This window comes from Leptonotus elevatus, chromosome 7 (genome assembly GCF_054856555.1).
Source record: "Leptonotus elevatus isolate MCC_2025b chromosome 7, RoL_Lele_1.0, whole genome shotgun sequence".
Taxonomy (NCBI): Eukaryota; Metazoa; Chordata; class Actinopteri; order Syngnathiformes; family Syngnathidae; genus Leptonotus; species Leptonotus elevatus.
This window is the reverse complement of record NC_141245.1, coordinates 17867937-17883917: the sequence shown is the minus strand read 5'-3', so window position 1 is coordinate 17883917 and position 15981 is coordinate 17867937. Positions and strand designations below refer to the sequence as shown.

At 43.2% G+C, this 15981-nt stretch overlaps 1 protein-coding gene across 1 annotated transcript; it reads left to right on the top strand.

Annotated features, from left to right (window-relative positions):
- Positions 1 to 145: 145 nt before the first annotated feature.
- znf296 (zinc finger protein 296) lies at positions 146 to 14755 on the top strand. The gene is made up of 3 exons (XM_086081478.1): positions 146 to 387; positions 4571 to 4951; positions 9760 to 14755. The coding sequence occupies exons 1-3, from the start codon at positions 336 to 338 to the stop codon at positions 11346 to 11348; spliced, it is 2022 nt and encodes a 673-aa protein (XP_085937604.1). The 5' UTR covers positions 146 to 335; the 3' UTR covers positions 11349 to 14755.
- The last annotated feature ends 1226 nt before the right edge of the window (positions 14756 to 15981 follow it).

The window sequence follows — 15981 nt, the reverse complement described above, 5'->3', positions numbered from 1 at the left end:
CAGCGGGGTCGTGGTTTTTTGTCTTTATGTAGGCGCGATTTGCTGGCCCGGCCACGCCCCCTTGTTGCCCTTCGTGCGCCGGCTGCGTGGAGGGGAAGGAAGACGCGTGAACTTGAACGCAGCCTTGTCAGTCCAGTCCACGCAGGGGAGTAGACGACACACGCGCACACAGAGGCCAGTCCGTCTTATCAGCGCCGGTCCACTTATCACACAGCGAGCATCTGGACCGAACCGTCTTCACCCTCCTTTTATTCTTGTTTTTGTTTTGTTTTTTGTTTTTTTGGTCTGGCTGTTATTGTAGTTTGTTGAGGTGGACGCGCGGAGGCATCGACGCGATGTCCAGACGCAAACTTGGCAGCAGACCGCAGCACCTGAGTGCAATTCACGGTAAGAACGAAGCACGTTACAAGGAAATGAGAATAAATGTGGCCTAATTTGGTTTTATTTGGCGTGGTTAACGAAATGATGACTTTGTTGACATCACATACGGAACCGCGAACGCTTGTAATGTTTAGTCAATATTTATACAGGACGTTTCCACATTTGTTGATTTTAAAGCCGGCTAAATTTTATTATTTATCAAAAGTAGCCTAACAGTCCTGATAAGTTATAGCTACTTAGTAACCTTTAAAAAAATAAATGTTTTTCCTAAAAATCTATTTGAACTCAGCTTGATTAAATCTATAAACGAAACTGTGTAAGGAGCCTATCTATCTTTTAAATAGAAGCTTCTTAATTTTTTCGAAATCTAGCCACACACACAATAAGTGCGTCGTGGGACCACAGTCCCTCGTTGACTCGCGCGCGTGCACGTGCTCTCGCGTTCGCGTGTGTACGTGTGTGTGTGGCCGCGCCTCGCAAGTCTGCACAAACAGCCGCAGCTCTGAAACAGGAAAGGTGACATTTTTGAGTAACAACTGGCGAGATGCAGCTCCACACTGTACTGTCTGTACCTGTCCTGTTCGCTAGTCTATTCTATTCGAGTCTTTGCTACCGCTGCTCTGTTGGCTCCGGTCCAGGCAACAAGGTGTGCCGGTGACCGGTGTTGAGCAACAGGACCCTGTACTCCAAGGCCACTTTTCTTCTTAGAAAAGTCCGCCGAGGGCTATAATGAGTTCATAACAACATGTCGCGTATATTGCGTGCATTTGAGGGCTAATTGCGACCTTTCAACGTTTGAAAGTGATTAAATTAGCAATCAAAAATGGAGTCATGGAGAAATACAGTGAGCTAAATCCATTTTGTAAAATGTCATTTTGACATTGCACTCAGTTTTCTTGAAATATGGATAGATTTGACTGACCACCTAGCGACACATAAAACTTTATTGGCTTGTGCCTTGACAAAAATGGAGTTAGCCACAGCATAGGCTAACGCCATTGCATCTGAGACAGAGCTAGGATGGGCTAACTCCTGTGTTATTTGTTTAAAGTTACATGTAGATATGATAGACTAGAGGAAAGGCATAACTTCATCTTAATACTGATCTAAATCAAGGTTTAGTTCTAATAATGACCGTTCATTATTGCAGTCGGCACTGTTTTTTTGTTGTTGTTTATTTTTACTTGGCTAGCTAGCAAAGGCATGTGCATCTTTGTTTCACGTTAAAAAGACATACATTGGTCTAAAACAATCATTTAATTTGTAAGAACTGTAAAATATAAATTAATGACATTTTTGGTAACTTTTTTTTTTAACACTGTATAGTATACGGTTGAATATGAGTTAAGCAACAACATTTCATCCATCTCTAGAGGGCAGCCATTTTGCTACTTGACTGAAAATGACATCACAGTTACTTAGGGCTCAGTTAATGACAAATCATGGCCCAGCTTTGGAAAACAGGTGAGCCGTGATTGGTCATTAGCATTTTCAGTCCAGAACGCACGAGGCAAAATGGCCACCCCCTGAAATGGATTAAAAACTGCTGGATTTTGTTGCTTAATTTATATTCCACAAACACAATATTAATCAGAATGTCATGTTTAGAGCTGTTGGGCATATTATCGTAAATAATATCTTTGGGTTGACTTCCTCTTGACGTCATGCTCCGGCAAAATGACAAAACCCCCTTAAAAAAAAAAGGGGAGTCGTTTTCATGTTCTTAGTGATGGTCTTTTGGCCTGGTTTCAAAGTTCTCGCATCTCGCTCTAACCACATGTGTCAGGTATGAGGTCACATGTCACATTCGTGTGTTTCAAACACACACAAGTAGGAAGGCAGGCCAAGCCGCTCTTATCTTACACCTTCGGTCATTTTTCTCCCCCTTTTATTGCATTCCGCTTCCTGTTGAGAAACGTTCTGCCGTTTGAGTCTTGGGGCGTGAATAGAGTGGATTTCAAAAGTCTACACACCCCTTTTCAAATGCCAGGTTTTGTAATACACAACAATGTATAACCTGCACAACTCAATTGTGCCTCTTTCCGGAAATGAAAATAAACAAATGAGATATTTGCAAAAGTGCGCACACCCTCTTTTAAGAGGGGCTGTGGCTGTGTTCAGAATTAACCAATCACATTGCTACCTACTAAATCATTTGAACTTTATTTGGGGTTTAATGAGAGGTACTTTAAATGGCGGCAAGTGTGTGACGATGAGTTTGAATGTGATTGGCCAATTCTGAATAATATCCACACACAAAAAAACAGCTTTTTCAAAAAGCTCCTACACCTCTACACTAGAAGATGTCATCCGTTGTTTGAGGTGAATGAGGTGATGTCCCCGCCCCTCCCCCTTGTGTGTCTGCAAGCCGATCAGTTCTGGGTCGCTTGAAGGAAGTGGTCAGTGGCCTGTGAGCAGTTTGGCCTCATTGCGACGCCACTTTTGACTGACACAAGCATTTGAAATCAGCCGCAATGCTGCGTGTGCGTGATGTTTAACGTGGTTGGGACACCTGCAACTGGCTTCTAGTTGTTGAATTGTGAGCTATAGGCGATATTTAAAATCTACCCGCGTATTTTGACCTTGACGATAATGCTCCGTTTTGCCGATTCCGATATTTGGCAGAATGAAATTCTGATAACCAATCAATCGGCTGATTCATTTAAAATACGTAATGATTAAATAACATCAATCAAGATGTATTCATTATAGGTAGATTTTTAATGGTTTTACAAATTTTTGCCTTTAGTATTTGTTTAACTATACAACAACAACAACAACAAAAGAAAAATCGTCAAAAATTGTTTTTTTTTTTCCTTTTAGGGGTTTGAATATTATTATTATTCTTTGTCTTAGCTTTCAATGCGTTAATGTGTTGTTCTTTTTTAATGGCATATTTTTTTCTGATTTTAAAAGAGCTACTAATATTGGGCGATTAATTTGATGGCCCAATTTATGCTCCACATTAATGACTATAACACTTAAATATTCAAAAAATATGTTCTTAAATGTATATACCTCTGACATTGTTCATCAAAACTGATTTAAGACTGATCTGAAAAAATATATACACTGATTGGTGGACGCCTAATATGTCGGTTTCCTTATTTAGTGACATGAGATGAGCAGAACAACAAAATATACAACATTTCATGCACAATTCAACAAAACTATTAATGTCCATCAAAAGTGAGGAGGAAAATTCTCGAACTCGTGAGTTGATCCGATTTTGCAGGCGCTTCTATTGTAGTGGCCAGCGAGCGTGCCAAACTGTCAGATTGGCTTCCATGGACCTAAAATTATCCCTCATAAGGAAATAGCACCTAAGAACTAGAAAAACAAGATTAGGTTTTTTTTAATACAGTGACAAATTTGTATCTGATCTCACAAGTAGGTGTGGTGGTCGTAATAGTGACACATGAGTATTTTGACATCATAAAAGAGATAGAGATGTTAAGAAATATAAAAGTGCAGTCAAAAAGATCAATAGATAGGAGGGGGAAATCAACAGTTGACTAAACAAAACAAAAAAACACACGTGAATAATTGCCAGTGAGCTATACTTCTAAGAAAAGAACGGTTGTAAATCAGAACTATTTTTCATTCTCTTAATACAAATCAGAATTATTTGATAACATTTGTAAAAAAAACAAAACAAAAAAAACTGATCCAGTTAATAGGATTGTATTACTTTTAATTCAGTACAATAAAGTAAACATTCCAAAGCTTTCAAATCATTTTAAAACGTCTTTTTAAAATATATACATCTACTTCTTTTTACATTTACTCAAATATTTAATAGTTATTTGATTAAATATGATAATTATTCTATTCAATTATTTTACTTTTGAGTTGTTTAACAATGAATTTGATAAATGATTGAAATATAATAAATGTGAACATATACTCAACATATTAAGTATTTAAAAAAATATATAGTTAAATGCATTTACTTAAAAATAATTAAATAGTGTAAAAATTAAATAAATAAATTGACCAAATAAAGACATAGGCTTCTATCCGACTGCGATGATATATTCAAATAAAGAAATGATTATTTAATTCAAATATTTTTTTAAATATATATTATAATTAGAACATATCATTTTTTATGTTAATATATATATTAATTATTCATATTTCAAATCATGTTATTTATCTTGTTTTAACGTATTTCCGTGTTTCTTAGAATCTCCTGACGCAGCGGATGGAAGCGCCCCCCCGCCGCAGGACCACCGCGCGGCCCCGCACATCCTGACACCCGACGGGGGTGGCGACCTACTGACCTGCGGCCAGTGCAGCCGGGCCTTCCCCCTGGCGCACATCCTGGCCTTCATCCAGCACAAACAGGGCGGCTGTCTCCCCCACAACCAAGCCCCGGACGCCCGCGCCGAGCCCCCTTCGCCCGCCCACCGGACCCTGCAGCGCCACTACACCGCCGGGACCCCAACGGGCGCCGGGGCCGCGCTGCTGGGCTTCATCGAGCTGAGGAGGGAGGAGGCGGCGGCCAGAGAGCGCGCCTGGGGGGCGGAGCTTGGGGTGAAGGTGAAGGTGGAGCCTGGAAAAGCAGGTGAGTCCTTGAAAGAAAGGTTGCTAATTAGCTGGGGGTTTTTTTGTCGTTTGTTTACCGCCCCCCCCTCGCCCCTCCGTATGTGCCCTGCTCATTAGCTAGCCGTTGCCATTAGCAGGCCTTGGTGAGTTAGTGATGCAAAAGCTAATTGTGCAGAAAGCAGCGGCGTCAGGAGGCTTTCCGACGGTTCCCCTAGGGCTTCCCCCCCCCCTACTACGCTGAGCACCTGAGCTCTAAAACTCCAAGCCCGCCCCCATTCGCCACCAATCCCCTGCCTGCTTGTCTCAGAGGTGACCAGGTAAACATGTTCCCACTCTCGAGATAATACAATATGCTGTCAAGTTTGGAACATGGAAGAAGCTTGAGAGAGAATCTGTAGTATGAAGACTGAACAATATTAGAAAAATTATCGAAATGTGATTTTTTTTTTGTATTGCGATTGCGATCTAATACACGTACATTTTTTCAAGGTCCTCTTCTCATGTATTTTTTTTTTATAAAAAACAAACACAAGTTATTAAATAGATATTGATTCTAATCTATTGATGGTTTATATGATCGCCATTGACGTAACCTCCCCCAAGGAAGTTGTGCCAATATAGATGGATAAAGAATTGATTTAGTAATTTACGATAACACAGTATAGTAAGATGTAATCATCTGGTGGCAAGCCTGCCAAATAGTGAGCTCGGGGGGGGGGGGGCAGCTGTCATTCACAACTGGTTATTAAAGGCTTATAAACGGTTTATAACACCATCATGAGCCTCTTCAATGACGTATCCAAAATCTTGTGCGTGTAGGTTTTGTGTGGAAGTGTTGTTTTTCCGGTCCGTTTGGAAAAAACAACGATATGAATCTGAAACAGGTTTGATAATTGGTTTCCGAGCTAAGCCTAATTAAAGGGAAATTACTCAAAGAGGTTGTTACCGTAATTAGAAGGTCTGTCATGGAAAGCATCAGTGTTTTGAGGATGGACGGAAAACACTGGACATTTCCAGAAAACGCCCCAAAAGTTTCTCTCATGCAAATGCATGATCCTTGGGTTAGTGAAGTGTAATTTGACATCCACTACAGTAGGTGGCAGTGGTCAAAATATCCCAGGATAAACATATTAAGAGAGGTAAACTTTTGCATCTCCTTAAAATCATGTCTCCATTGTGCTTGCAAAGGTTATGCTGGATGTTGTCATGTCAAAACAAGTTCAATCCGGGTCTGATCTAGATATATTAGCAGTGTAAATTGACAGATTATTTGTACATATGTTGGATTTTAATAGCAACAAGAGAAGTAAAGTTTGATATGGATCCAAAATGTTTAAAAATAATAATAAAGTGTCTTCATAGCAATTACAGTATTTTAAAAAAAAGTCAGTGGAGCTAAAGATGTCCTAGCAGATTTATAACCAATTATGCTATGAAGCTATACCAAAACATTTGGGCCTTGGTGGAGGTCTTTGCTCCTTCCAGGACTTACAAACGGACACTAGCGTCTCACAGCAGGTAGACGAGCGTCCCTCGTGCACATGTCGAAACCTCCGATGTCGTGTGCACACACGTTAGCAGTTCCTTCCTTTGTGCAACGCTCAGGGAGGGGTGCAGGGGGGACGCTGCCTTCACTGTTTCCATAGACATGCTAAAAAAAAATCGCATCGACTTGACGGTGACCAACAATACAACAATACTCACAGGAATATATTTTAATTAGCCTTTAGGGAAACGCGGCCAATATTACTGTGGCTTACTGAGTCACTTGCAGTAGTTGTGAAACTCTTCTTTATTTGTGTCTGCATAACTGCATTATACTTCCTCCTAGTGGCCAAGTTGTGCACAACAGAAGGCGCTGCAAAGACTTAATCAAAGTGCACAAATATTTTCTCTGATTTTTTACACGCTATTGAGTTTTTGCTTTTTTAAATAGAATTATAGAGTACATTTTTCCTTATTATAAACACAGATTTGTTTCTGAGGCTGAAATGAATTGATGTAATTTCCGTTCATTTCAATGGGGAAACATGACATGGAATGACTTAAACTTGTATCTCAAGGCACCACAGTATTGTAAAAAACAAAAAAAACATATAGCAAAAATAAAAAATGTACCCCCCTTGAAACCAATATATATATATATATATATATATATATATAAACGCTTACTTAAAAAAAAAATACTTTTTTGAGGGGGAAGGGGGGAGATTCACAATTAGATTATTTTTCAGAATCATTCACCCAAAGATATTATTATGAACTTATGCTCTTTTTACAGTACCTTTTACAGTGTCTTTCTTTTGTACAGTATGTTGTAAGTAAACAAAAAAAGCCCTTTGACAAGAAACCATGTTGTCAACTTAACACCTCAATAATTGACACCCATTTTGGGGAGTGCGAGTTTGTTTTGGAAAGCGTTGGCTGGCGATCTGTTTTGAGTGAAAGTGAGAGAGCGGTTATCCCGCAAGCAGACAACGTCCCTCCTCTTCTTTTTCTGCATCTAAGAAAGACGCATGTGTGTGTTTTTGTGTGTGCGGTGGTGGGGTTAGAGTGGGGAAGGATTACTGAAGAGCCCTGTGCATCTGTCTCGTTCCTTTTTATTTATTCTCCTTGTTTATTTTTTTTTTTTATTCATCTCCACCGCCGCCCTCCTCCTCCTCCGTCTCTCAGCACACTTTCGCTTCGCCCTCTTTCAATTTCTCGCCTCCCCTCTCCGTCTCGGCCTCCCGGGGGAGAAGAGATTCTGCCTGCTGCTCGTTAGTGCTCCCAGCCAATCTGCATTTTTAATTAGTAGTTATTGCTTCTGCTTAATATTCAAGTGCTACCCCGGGCCAAATGGGAATCCTTACACACACAAAAAAAAAACAGGGAGAGAGAGTGGAGGGGAATAGAGAGAGAGAGAGAGCGCGGCTGGGTATTGTGTTTCACTGCGGGACCGCAAGACAAAAGCCACCATGCCCCCCCCCCACCCCCCTCCCCACCATCACCAATGCTGCCGCCCCCTCAGGGATAGATTTGGGGGTGGAGGGCTTGGAGGATGGGTCTAAAGTACAATCCAAAGGGGTGACATATTTTCACGGTGTCCTCCCCTCCCTTGCGCTACTTTATAATCTTTTTATCTCATTTTCTTTTTTATCTCCCGAGCCCTGACCTACCTATCTCTCTTTTCCTGCTCTCACCCTATTTTTTTTTCTTTTCTTCATCCCAACTTTTGCTGGCTCCCTCCTCGGGCTAGGTTAAAGGACATACGCACCACACAGGCAGAAAAGAGGGGAGAAAGAAACGGAGACACAGTTGCTCTCTTTTTCATCTTTCTCCTCCTCCCCTCCAGTAAAATACAGAAGGATTTGACTTGAGGAAACATGAAAGAGGCTTATAGCAGTCGGCTTTGAACCTCTCGGAAAGAAAGAAAAAGAAAAAATAGAACACTTTCTCCCCCCCCTCGCCACAATTTGGAGATCGTCTCTCCAGTGTTGATTAATGCAGAAAAGGCCTCATTTGTCAAGCAGGCTGAGTCAGTGGCTCATTTGCATAAAGCATTCGTTTTCCACGTTCTGCTAATTAGCAATTTGCAGCTTAATTGGAAAGTGGCTTCTCGCTTAGGAGACAAAGCTATCCAACGTATAAAAATATCTGCAAGATGTAGCCGGCAACACGCCTCCGCTCTGCCCGGCTTGGAAAACGCGGCTGTACTTCGGCTTTGACGTCGCCGCACGATGCACTCTGAATTTTTCTGATACGCAATCGGATTCGACAATCAATCAGGGAGCCGTTAATTCAAAGATTAGAAGAGTAGAAGAGTAAAATCATGAGCAATAAGGCAGTTTTCATACCTGCAACCTTTTGACCTTTTCCTTTCCATGGTTATAATAGAAAACTACATTTCCCATCATCCCCCAAAAAGGCTTACGGTAAACTGCCACTGGTCCCCAATATTGTTAATGTGTTCACACCACATACTGTACGTGGGTCATAGTACATATGCATCAAAAAAAAAAAAAGGAATGTGATGGAAAATGTTTCAGTATTTCATCTCAAAAGGAAAACTCGTACGCAGATGTACAAGTTGAATTCGTTTTGTGACCAAGTCATCTTTGCCCATTGAAGTGCTATCAATCCATTCCAGCCTCCGTAATAAAACACACATTTTATTTGTGTTTTCAATGAGAAAAAAAATAGCACTCGATAATATTGCACAGCGTAATAACATATTTAAATCTAATGTAAAAATAAATAAATAAACAGTTTGTGTTCCATATTTGTGGGTGATGATCCAATACGCTGTGCTCACACTGGCCACCGGAAGGCAGTATAGTCATGCAGACGTAAACAAAGAAGAATCTACTTGTACTACTGTGATTGACTCAGTAAAATGCTGCACTGTTTATGTTTAAATATCCGTCGCTTAAAGGTTTCTAAAACTGGGAGCATTGATGCTAATTGTCAACTGGTGTTATCCGTATATATGTTAGCATTAAGCTAAACTGATTGGTGTAAGGCAGACTGCAGTTGTTTGGTACCGAACTGCACAGATAGAAAATATTTTCTTTCTTCTATAGCATAACGTAAACCCCCTGATCGTGAATATACAACCACTCTCGATTCTAAGACTCGTAGTTTGCATGAGACAGGACCGCCCCCTCAAAAGCTAATTTCAGCAAGGCTCTAAAAAGAACGTCTTTGATCCTTTGGGTATTTTGACAGAAGTGTGTCACAAACATATTAAGGCACCTGGGAACTGTTTTCTTGTCAAGTCAACTCGGATTGGCTCCTCCACCGTGACCCTTGCGTGTCACTAATAGTGCTGTCTTTTTTTTCCTCCAGGGTCCCAGGAGCCTTCCTACTTCACATGCCAGCAGTGTGAGAGTGTTTTGCCATCCGCCTGGGCCCTGTTGCAGCACGCCCAGCACGCACACTCCCTCAGCATCTACCAGGACGACGACGACGGCGAGGATGTCCGAGTGAGAGGAAGTCTGAATGACAACAAACCCGTCGCGGCCACGCTGGACCCTCGCCACCTGAGCCAAGCGCTCGCCTCGGCCTTCCAGCCCACCCTGCGCCTGGCTCGCGCCTGCCAACCTCCCGCCACCCCATCGCCCAACCACCTGCAGGCTCTCAACTTCTCCGAGCTGCTGCGGGGGCTCGCTGAGGGCACCAACAACGTTAACAACAACAACAACCCCGCCGTCAGCTCGCCGGGAGGCCTGGCGCCATCCCCGTCCTCCTCCCCGCCGGCGGCGTCCCCTTTTCCTCGAACGGGAGTCCTCCGGGCCAATTTCCACTGCGAGCTGTGCGATCACAGTTTTCAGTCCCCACGCGCCCTTTCCGCCCATCGCCGGACTCACGCATGCGAGAAGCCGTACCACTGCGGGGTGTGCGGCCTGGCCTTCGCCCAGAGTGGGCAGCTGGCCCGCCATATCCGGAGTCACCACCGGGAGGCAGCGGGGAGCATGTATGAATCGGCGGATGTGATGGTGATGGAATCTAGCAGGGGGAGGTTGCAAATGCAGCCAGGGAAGGCGATGATGGACATGAGAGCGCCGGGCCCCGCCGAGTTGGACCTGACGGTGCCCAAGCACCCCGCCATCGCCTCGAGCCTGATGCTGCTCCCTTCGCAGGTCAGGCCCTCAGACAGGGAGCTGCTGAGGCTCTACCAAACCCAGCGGGACGGCGGCGAGGAGGAGTCCGAGGCGCAGGTGGAGCCCCGGCACGCCTCCCCGTGCGCCAGCCCCTCCGAGGGCTCCCTGGAGAGCGGCGAGACGGGCGGCAGCGGCGAGAGTGGCATCGCCAGCGGGAACTGCACGCCCAAGCGGCCCGAGATCACCGAGCGGACCGAGATCATCGACTTCAGCTCGGCCAAAGTTAGCGAGGCGGTGCAGGAGTGGCAACGGGACAACGAGAGGAGGAGCGTCGGCGCCGCGTCCGGCTCGGCCGCTAAGAAGAAGAAGGACGAAGCCTGCGAGTACTGCGGCAAGCAGTTCCGCAACAGCAGCAACCTGACGGTGCACCGCCGCAGCCACACGGGCGAGCGGCCGTACCGCTGCGGCCTGTGCAGCTACGCCTGCGCCCAGAGCTCCAAGCTGACGCGGCATATGAAGACGCATGGCGCCCAGGGGGCCAAGGCGCCGTTCCTGTGCCAGCTTTGCGCCGTGCCTTTCACGGTATACGCCACCCTGGAGAAGCACTTGAAGAAGGTGCACGGCCTCAGCCACGCCAGCGTGGGCGCCTACGCCCAGGCCAGCGCCGCAGACACTTTGACCGCCATGAAGGCCGAAGAGGCGGCGGTGGTTGTGAAGATGGAGGAGGAGGAAGCCAGTCTGGATCAGACGGCGAAGGAAGGACATCGCCAGGAGGGGAGCGCGGGAAGTCCGGCCATAGCCGAGGGGTCCGTGGCTTTGACTCCTGCTCCCTGATAAGCCCCGCCTTCAAACTTCAACTGAACTGAACTGGCCCCACAATAAAACCAACCCTCACGAAACTGGAGTAGAGAAGTAGCAGAACTGAAGCGGTCATATGCAAAAAAAAAAGAAAAAAAAAGCTTTAGGCTGAGAAAGTGCCTACTTGCGTGACCACAGAACAAAACGGTGACATTCAACAGGGACATTACAAGCGCTGCACAACAGGAAGTGAGCGGCCACAGACCACGCCAACGCAGGAAACAACATCGTCAAGTTTGCAGGTGATGCAAAGGAGCCATTTTGTCGCTCTTTTGTGTGACCCTCCGGACGGGTGACTGTCACATCATCAAGATTAATAAATGACGCTAACATATCGATAGATATGTGCGCAGATCTTCTGTTGAGAAGTCAGAATTGTTCTTTACAATATGTTCTATATGCCCCCGTTTAGCTAAGTATGGTATTCTGAATTAAAGGAGAAGTCAACCCCAAATTTGTTTTGGACAATAATATGTTGTACGCACCCCCACTAGTCTAAATACAGTAATCTGTTTAATATTGGGTTAGTGGAATATGAGTTAAGCAGCAAAATCCAACCATTTTTATCCATCTCAGGGGGGCGGCCATTTTGTTACTTGCTGTCGACTGAAGATGACATAAATTTTGCTCAGGTAATCAACCAATCACATCCCAGCTTCAGAAAACAGATGAGCTGTGATTGGTGGTTGCCTGAGCCCTGAGCAACTGTGATGTCATCTTCAGTCAACAGTAAGTGGCAAAATGGCCGCCCCCTGTGATGGAGAAAAGCGGCTGGAGTTTGCTTCGTAACTCATATTCCACAAATGTAATATTAATCAGGATGTCATGATTAGACTAGTGAGGTTACATATAACATATGTCAAGAAACGTTTAAGGTTGACTTCCACTTTAACCCATTCACTCACAGCCATTTTCACTAAAGCAACCCCCTTCGCTCCTGGCTGTTTTACTAGATTTGGACTGATTTTGCAAGGCCCACAGAATATTGTGTTCTATTGCTATAAAAAACATGGAACCTACAAAAAGAAAGATTAGTCAGGAAAAATATATATATTTCTGTCTGTTTCAGCAATTAGCATTAGAATATAGCTAAGTTTTATCATTATTCACAAATCTATTTAGAAATGTGAGTAATGAGCTTTTTTTCAACATGGCCCCTTGTTGATCTCGTTTGCTTTGCCGCCACCTGCTGGCGCTTTCTGTAATAACTACCATTTCTTCAAACGCTCTTTGCAGTTGAGAGGCTGCATCAAAGCCTTCTGTATGCTCTAGCATAAAAAAACACATAAAAAACATATAAATATGTCTTTTGAGAGACGTAACACATTTAAAATAAAACATATTCATGCGTTTTTGGGAGCAAATGAGTTAATATTGCGTTTATGAACTATGAATTCAGTATATCCACCCGTTTTAATCCACCTCAGGAGAGGCCATTTTGTCTAGTATTGCCGATTGCTGTCAACTGAAAATGACATCACACCTTAGAGCAAATGAGAAAATGGCCGCCCGCTAAAATAGATAAAAACAGGTGGACTTTGCTGCTTAATTCATATTCCAAGTGCAATGTTAATCGGAATACCACCTTTAGACTTGTGTGGGCCCTTAGAAAATGTTATTGTCAAGAAATCTTTTGACGTCATTTGACTTCAAGAAGAGGAGGCGAACGCAAACAGTCCGCAGTGCGTCAACTTTCTTTCGAAAGGCGCTCGCTGGTCTCGAAACGTCATGTTGACAGGCCTCGTGGGGACCCCGGTGACTCGAGATTGCGCTCCGGACTCCTTGTGACAAATGTGAATAGACTTTCTCGTGTGTGAGCTTTTACCGGATTACTTTCTATGCAGCAAAACTGTAATTCTCTTGGTGTGGAACGGGTGTGTATGACCTTTCTGTTCTTGTTGTTTACATTTGTAAAATGCCCAACTGTTAGGAGCCTGTGCATGTTTTGCAGCTGTTATTATTTCCTGGTTCTGTTAGTGTGTGTTTTTAAATAATTTGTAATTTATGAACGCTGCACCTTGGCAGTTGTGGAAGTGAGAGTGGAAAGGCGCACTTGATTGAGCGAGCACTTGTGTAACGACACTTGTACTTGAACTGTGTCCCGTGACTGCATGCGTCCTTTTGGCTCATTTTGTGTCCAGAACTCAAGAAAACCTTGGCTGTGTGCAAGTGCGAGAGTGTGTGTGAGATTGAGAAACTAGTGTGTAACTGTTAGTATGTGTGAGAGGAGACTGCGTGTTTGTGGGTCTGTGCGTGTGGGTGTATATGAGAGACTGTGTGGTGAGAAATTATGTAAGGGAATGGGAGAAAGTTAGCGAGTGAGAGACTTGTGTGCGAGCAATAATTTTTCCTGTAAAACAGTATGTGTGAGAGGGCCCAGGGGACTATGGGTTTGTAGGATTGCACTGAATGTGAGAGATTGTGTGTGAGAAATTATGTAAGGGAATAGGAGGAAGTTAGTGAGTGAGAGACAATGTGCGAATGAGCCTTTACTGTAAGACAGTATGTGTGAGAGAGGATTGTGTGTGTTTGTAGGATTATACGTGCGCGACTGAATGTGAGAGACTGTGTGTGTGAAATTAGGTAAGGGAATAGAAGAAAGTTAATTAGTGAGAGACTGTGTGTGAGTGAAACTTTCCCTGTAAGACAGTACGTGTGAGAGAGGACTGAATGTGAGAGACTGTGTGCAAAATGATGTAAGAGAATAGGAGAAAGCGAGTGAGAGACTGTGAGTGAAACTTTTTGTTGCATCTGTATGTGTATGTGTGAGAGAGGACTGTGTTTGTAGGTTTATGTGGGCGCGACTGAATATGTGTGAGAGGGACTGCGAGTGCATGCACACCTTTAAATGTGTATGAGAGAAGAGCGTTTAAGTGGGTTATGTGTGTGCTAGTGTGTGAGAAAATTTTATATGTAGCTGTTCCTGTATGGCAGTATGTGTGAGAGACGACTGCATGTGTGTGTGTGTGACCTGAGTTTGTGTGAGAGACTTGCGAGTGCATGCACATCTGACAGAGTATGTGTGAAAGAAACGACATGAGAAAGTGGGATAGAATGTGAGAAAAACTGCGAGTGTAAACCATGTGAGAGAAAATAGTGTGAGAGTATGTGCGTGCTTGTGTGACCACTGTGTATCCATTTCAGGGACACCAAAACAATGTGTGCAAAAGCAGTCTAACTGTTCAGGGATCATATTTTGTATATAGATTGACAATCTTGCTGTTCTTATTGTTATTGTTATTCTATTCTGATTAACTTCCTGTCGCTGTTACATATCCCCAAACGTCTCCTGCTGATTTTCTCCTTTTAGCCTCAACACTTGCCTGTCCGACACTGTTTTTCTAACCTTGTCATGAATAGCCTCAATAAAAAGATGAGGTGGATTTTTTGCATTGTGATGTCTATTCTTATCTCACTTGTGTTTTATTTGTTGGTTGGTCAGTTATCAGTATTACAAAAAAAGTAAGGAAAAAAAAGTTGAACCAACAAAGATCTCACTAAATGCACGTAGATATTTTTATATGAATGTTCAAGTGGGATATATCTGACTTCCTACCTTCCTCGAATGCAGCATTATGTCCATTAACCAGGACGGCCATATGCTGCATTCAAAGAAGGTGGGAGTTTGGGAAATCCGAGTTGCAAAGTAAAAAAAGGACCCCGACTTCACCAACTGCCGGTTTAAATCTAACAGCACTCGACAATGGCGAACTCCATAGAGACAAAAACTGTGACCGGAAAAACTGAATTAACATGATGGTAAACATATTTATGTACCGGTATTTATTTATTACAACATGAATTTAGTTATTCGAAAAAAGTAACTCTACGTAAGCCAATGTGATTTCGACTGACTGAACATCAATTTATCGGAATCGGCCATCTTTGTTGTTTACATTCGCTTCGAATACTTTTGATGTTGGAACGGGGAAAATCCAAGCGGTAAGTGTCTGACTTCCCACCTTCCTTGAATGCAGCAAATGACAAGATAAATACGGAAAATTTTCACTTTTGTTCTATGGATGTGTGTTCTTTTTTTAGGGGGGTTTGTGTAACAATAAAAGCATTCCCCTTCCCCAAGAATAAAAAATGGTACAGTCCTGTCAGTCATCTTCTGTGAACCAGGAAGTAGTTTGCTAGCTAATACTCAAACTGTGCCTTTGAATTTATTTTTTTAATTTGCGTTTTGAAATTTGAATCATGGAACGCTTTGAGGTCGGAACTGCGAGTGAGACAATCCGAGTGGGATGTTTCCGACTTCCCACATTCCCCGAATGCAGCGTTACCTCACCCACTGCAAACCCGGAAGTAGTCTAATCCATAAAAATACAAATAAATAAATTATGTTTTCATTTTAGTTTGAAGAAAGAAATAGCTTTTTGCTATTTGAGTCAATATGGAACTATTTCCCAACCACGGAATTCAAAATGCTACATTCAAGTCCTTTGAAATCACACTTTGTGAACCGGGAAGTAGCATGCTAGCATAAACAAAGACAAAGTTGGCCCTCCAAAATATCTTTTATTCTGCTTTTGTTGACTGCTCAACGTCTTTGTTCTTCTCAGCGCCGTTCTCGTTTACATTTTTTCTTATTCGGGCTTGCAGTTTG

What these genes read in the sequence shown, in the direction of transcription:
- znf296 (XM_086081478.1), top strand. Translation starts at nt 336, where the DNA reads ATGTCCAGACGCAAACTTGGCAGCAGACCGCAGCACCTGAGTGCAATT. An exon ending in GCACCTGAGTGCAATTCACG is followed by an intron (nt 388 to 4,570) that starts GTAAGAACGAAG and finishes CGTGTTTCTTAG; the next exon opens with AATCTCCTGACGCAGCGGAT. An exon ending in GGTGGAGCCTGGAAAAGCAG is followed by an intron (nt 4,952 to 9,759) that starts GTGAGTCCTTGA and finishes TTTTTCCTCCAG; the next exon opens with GGTCCCAGGAGCCTTCCTAC.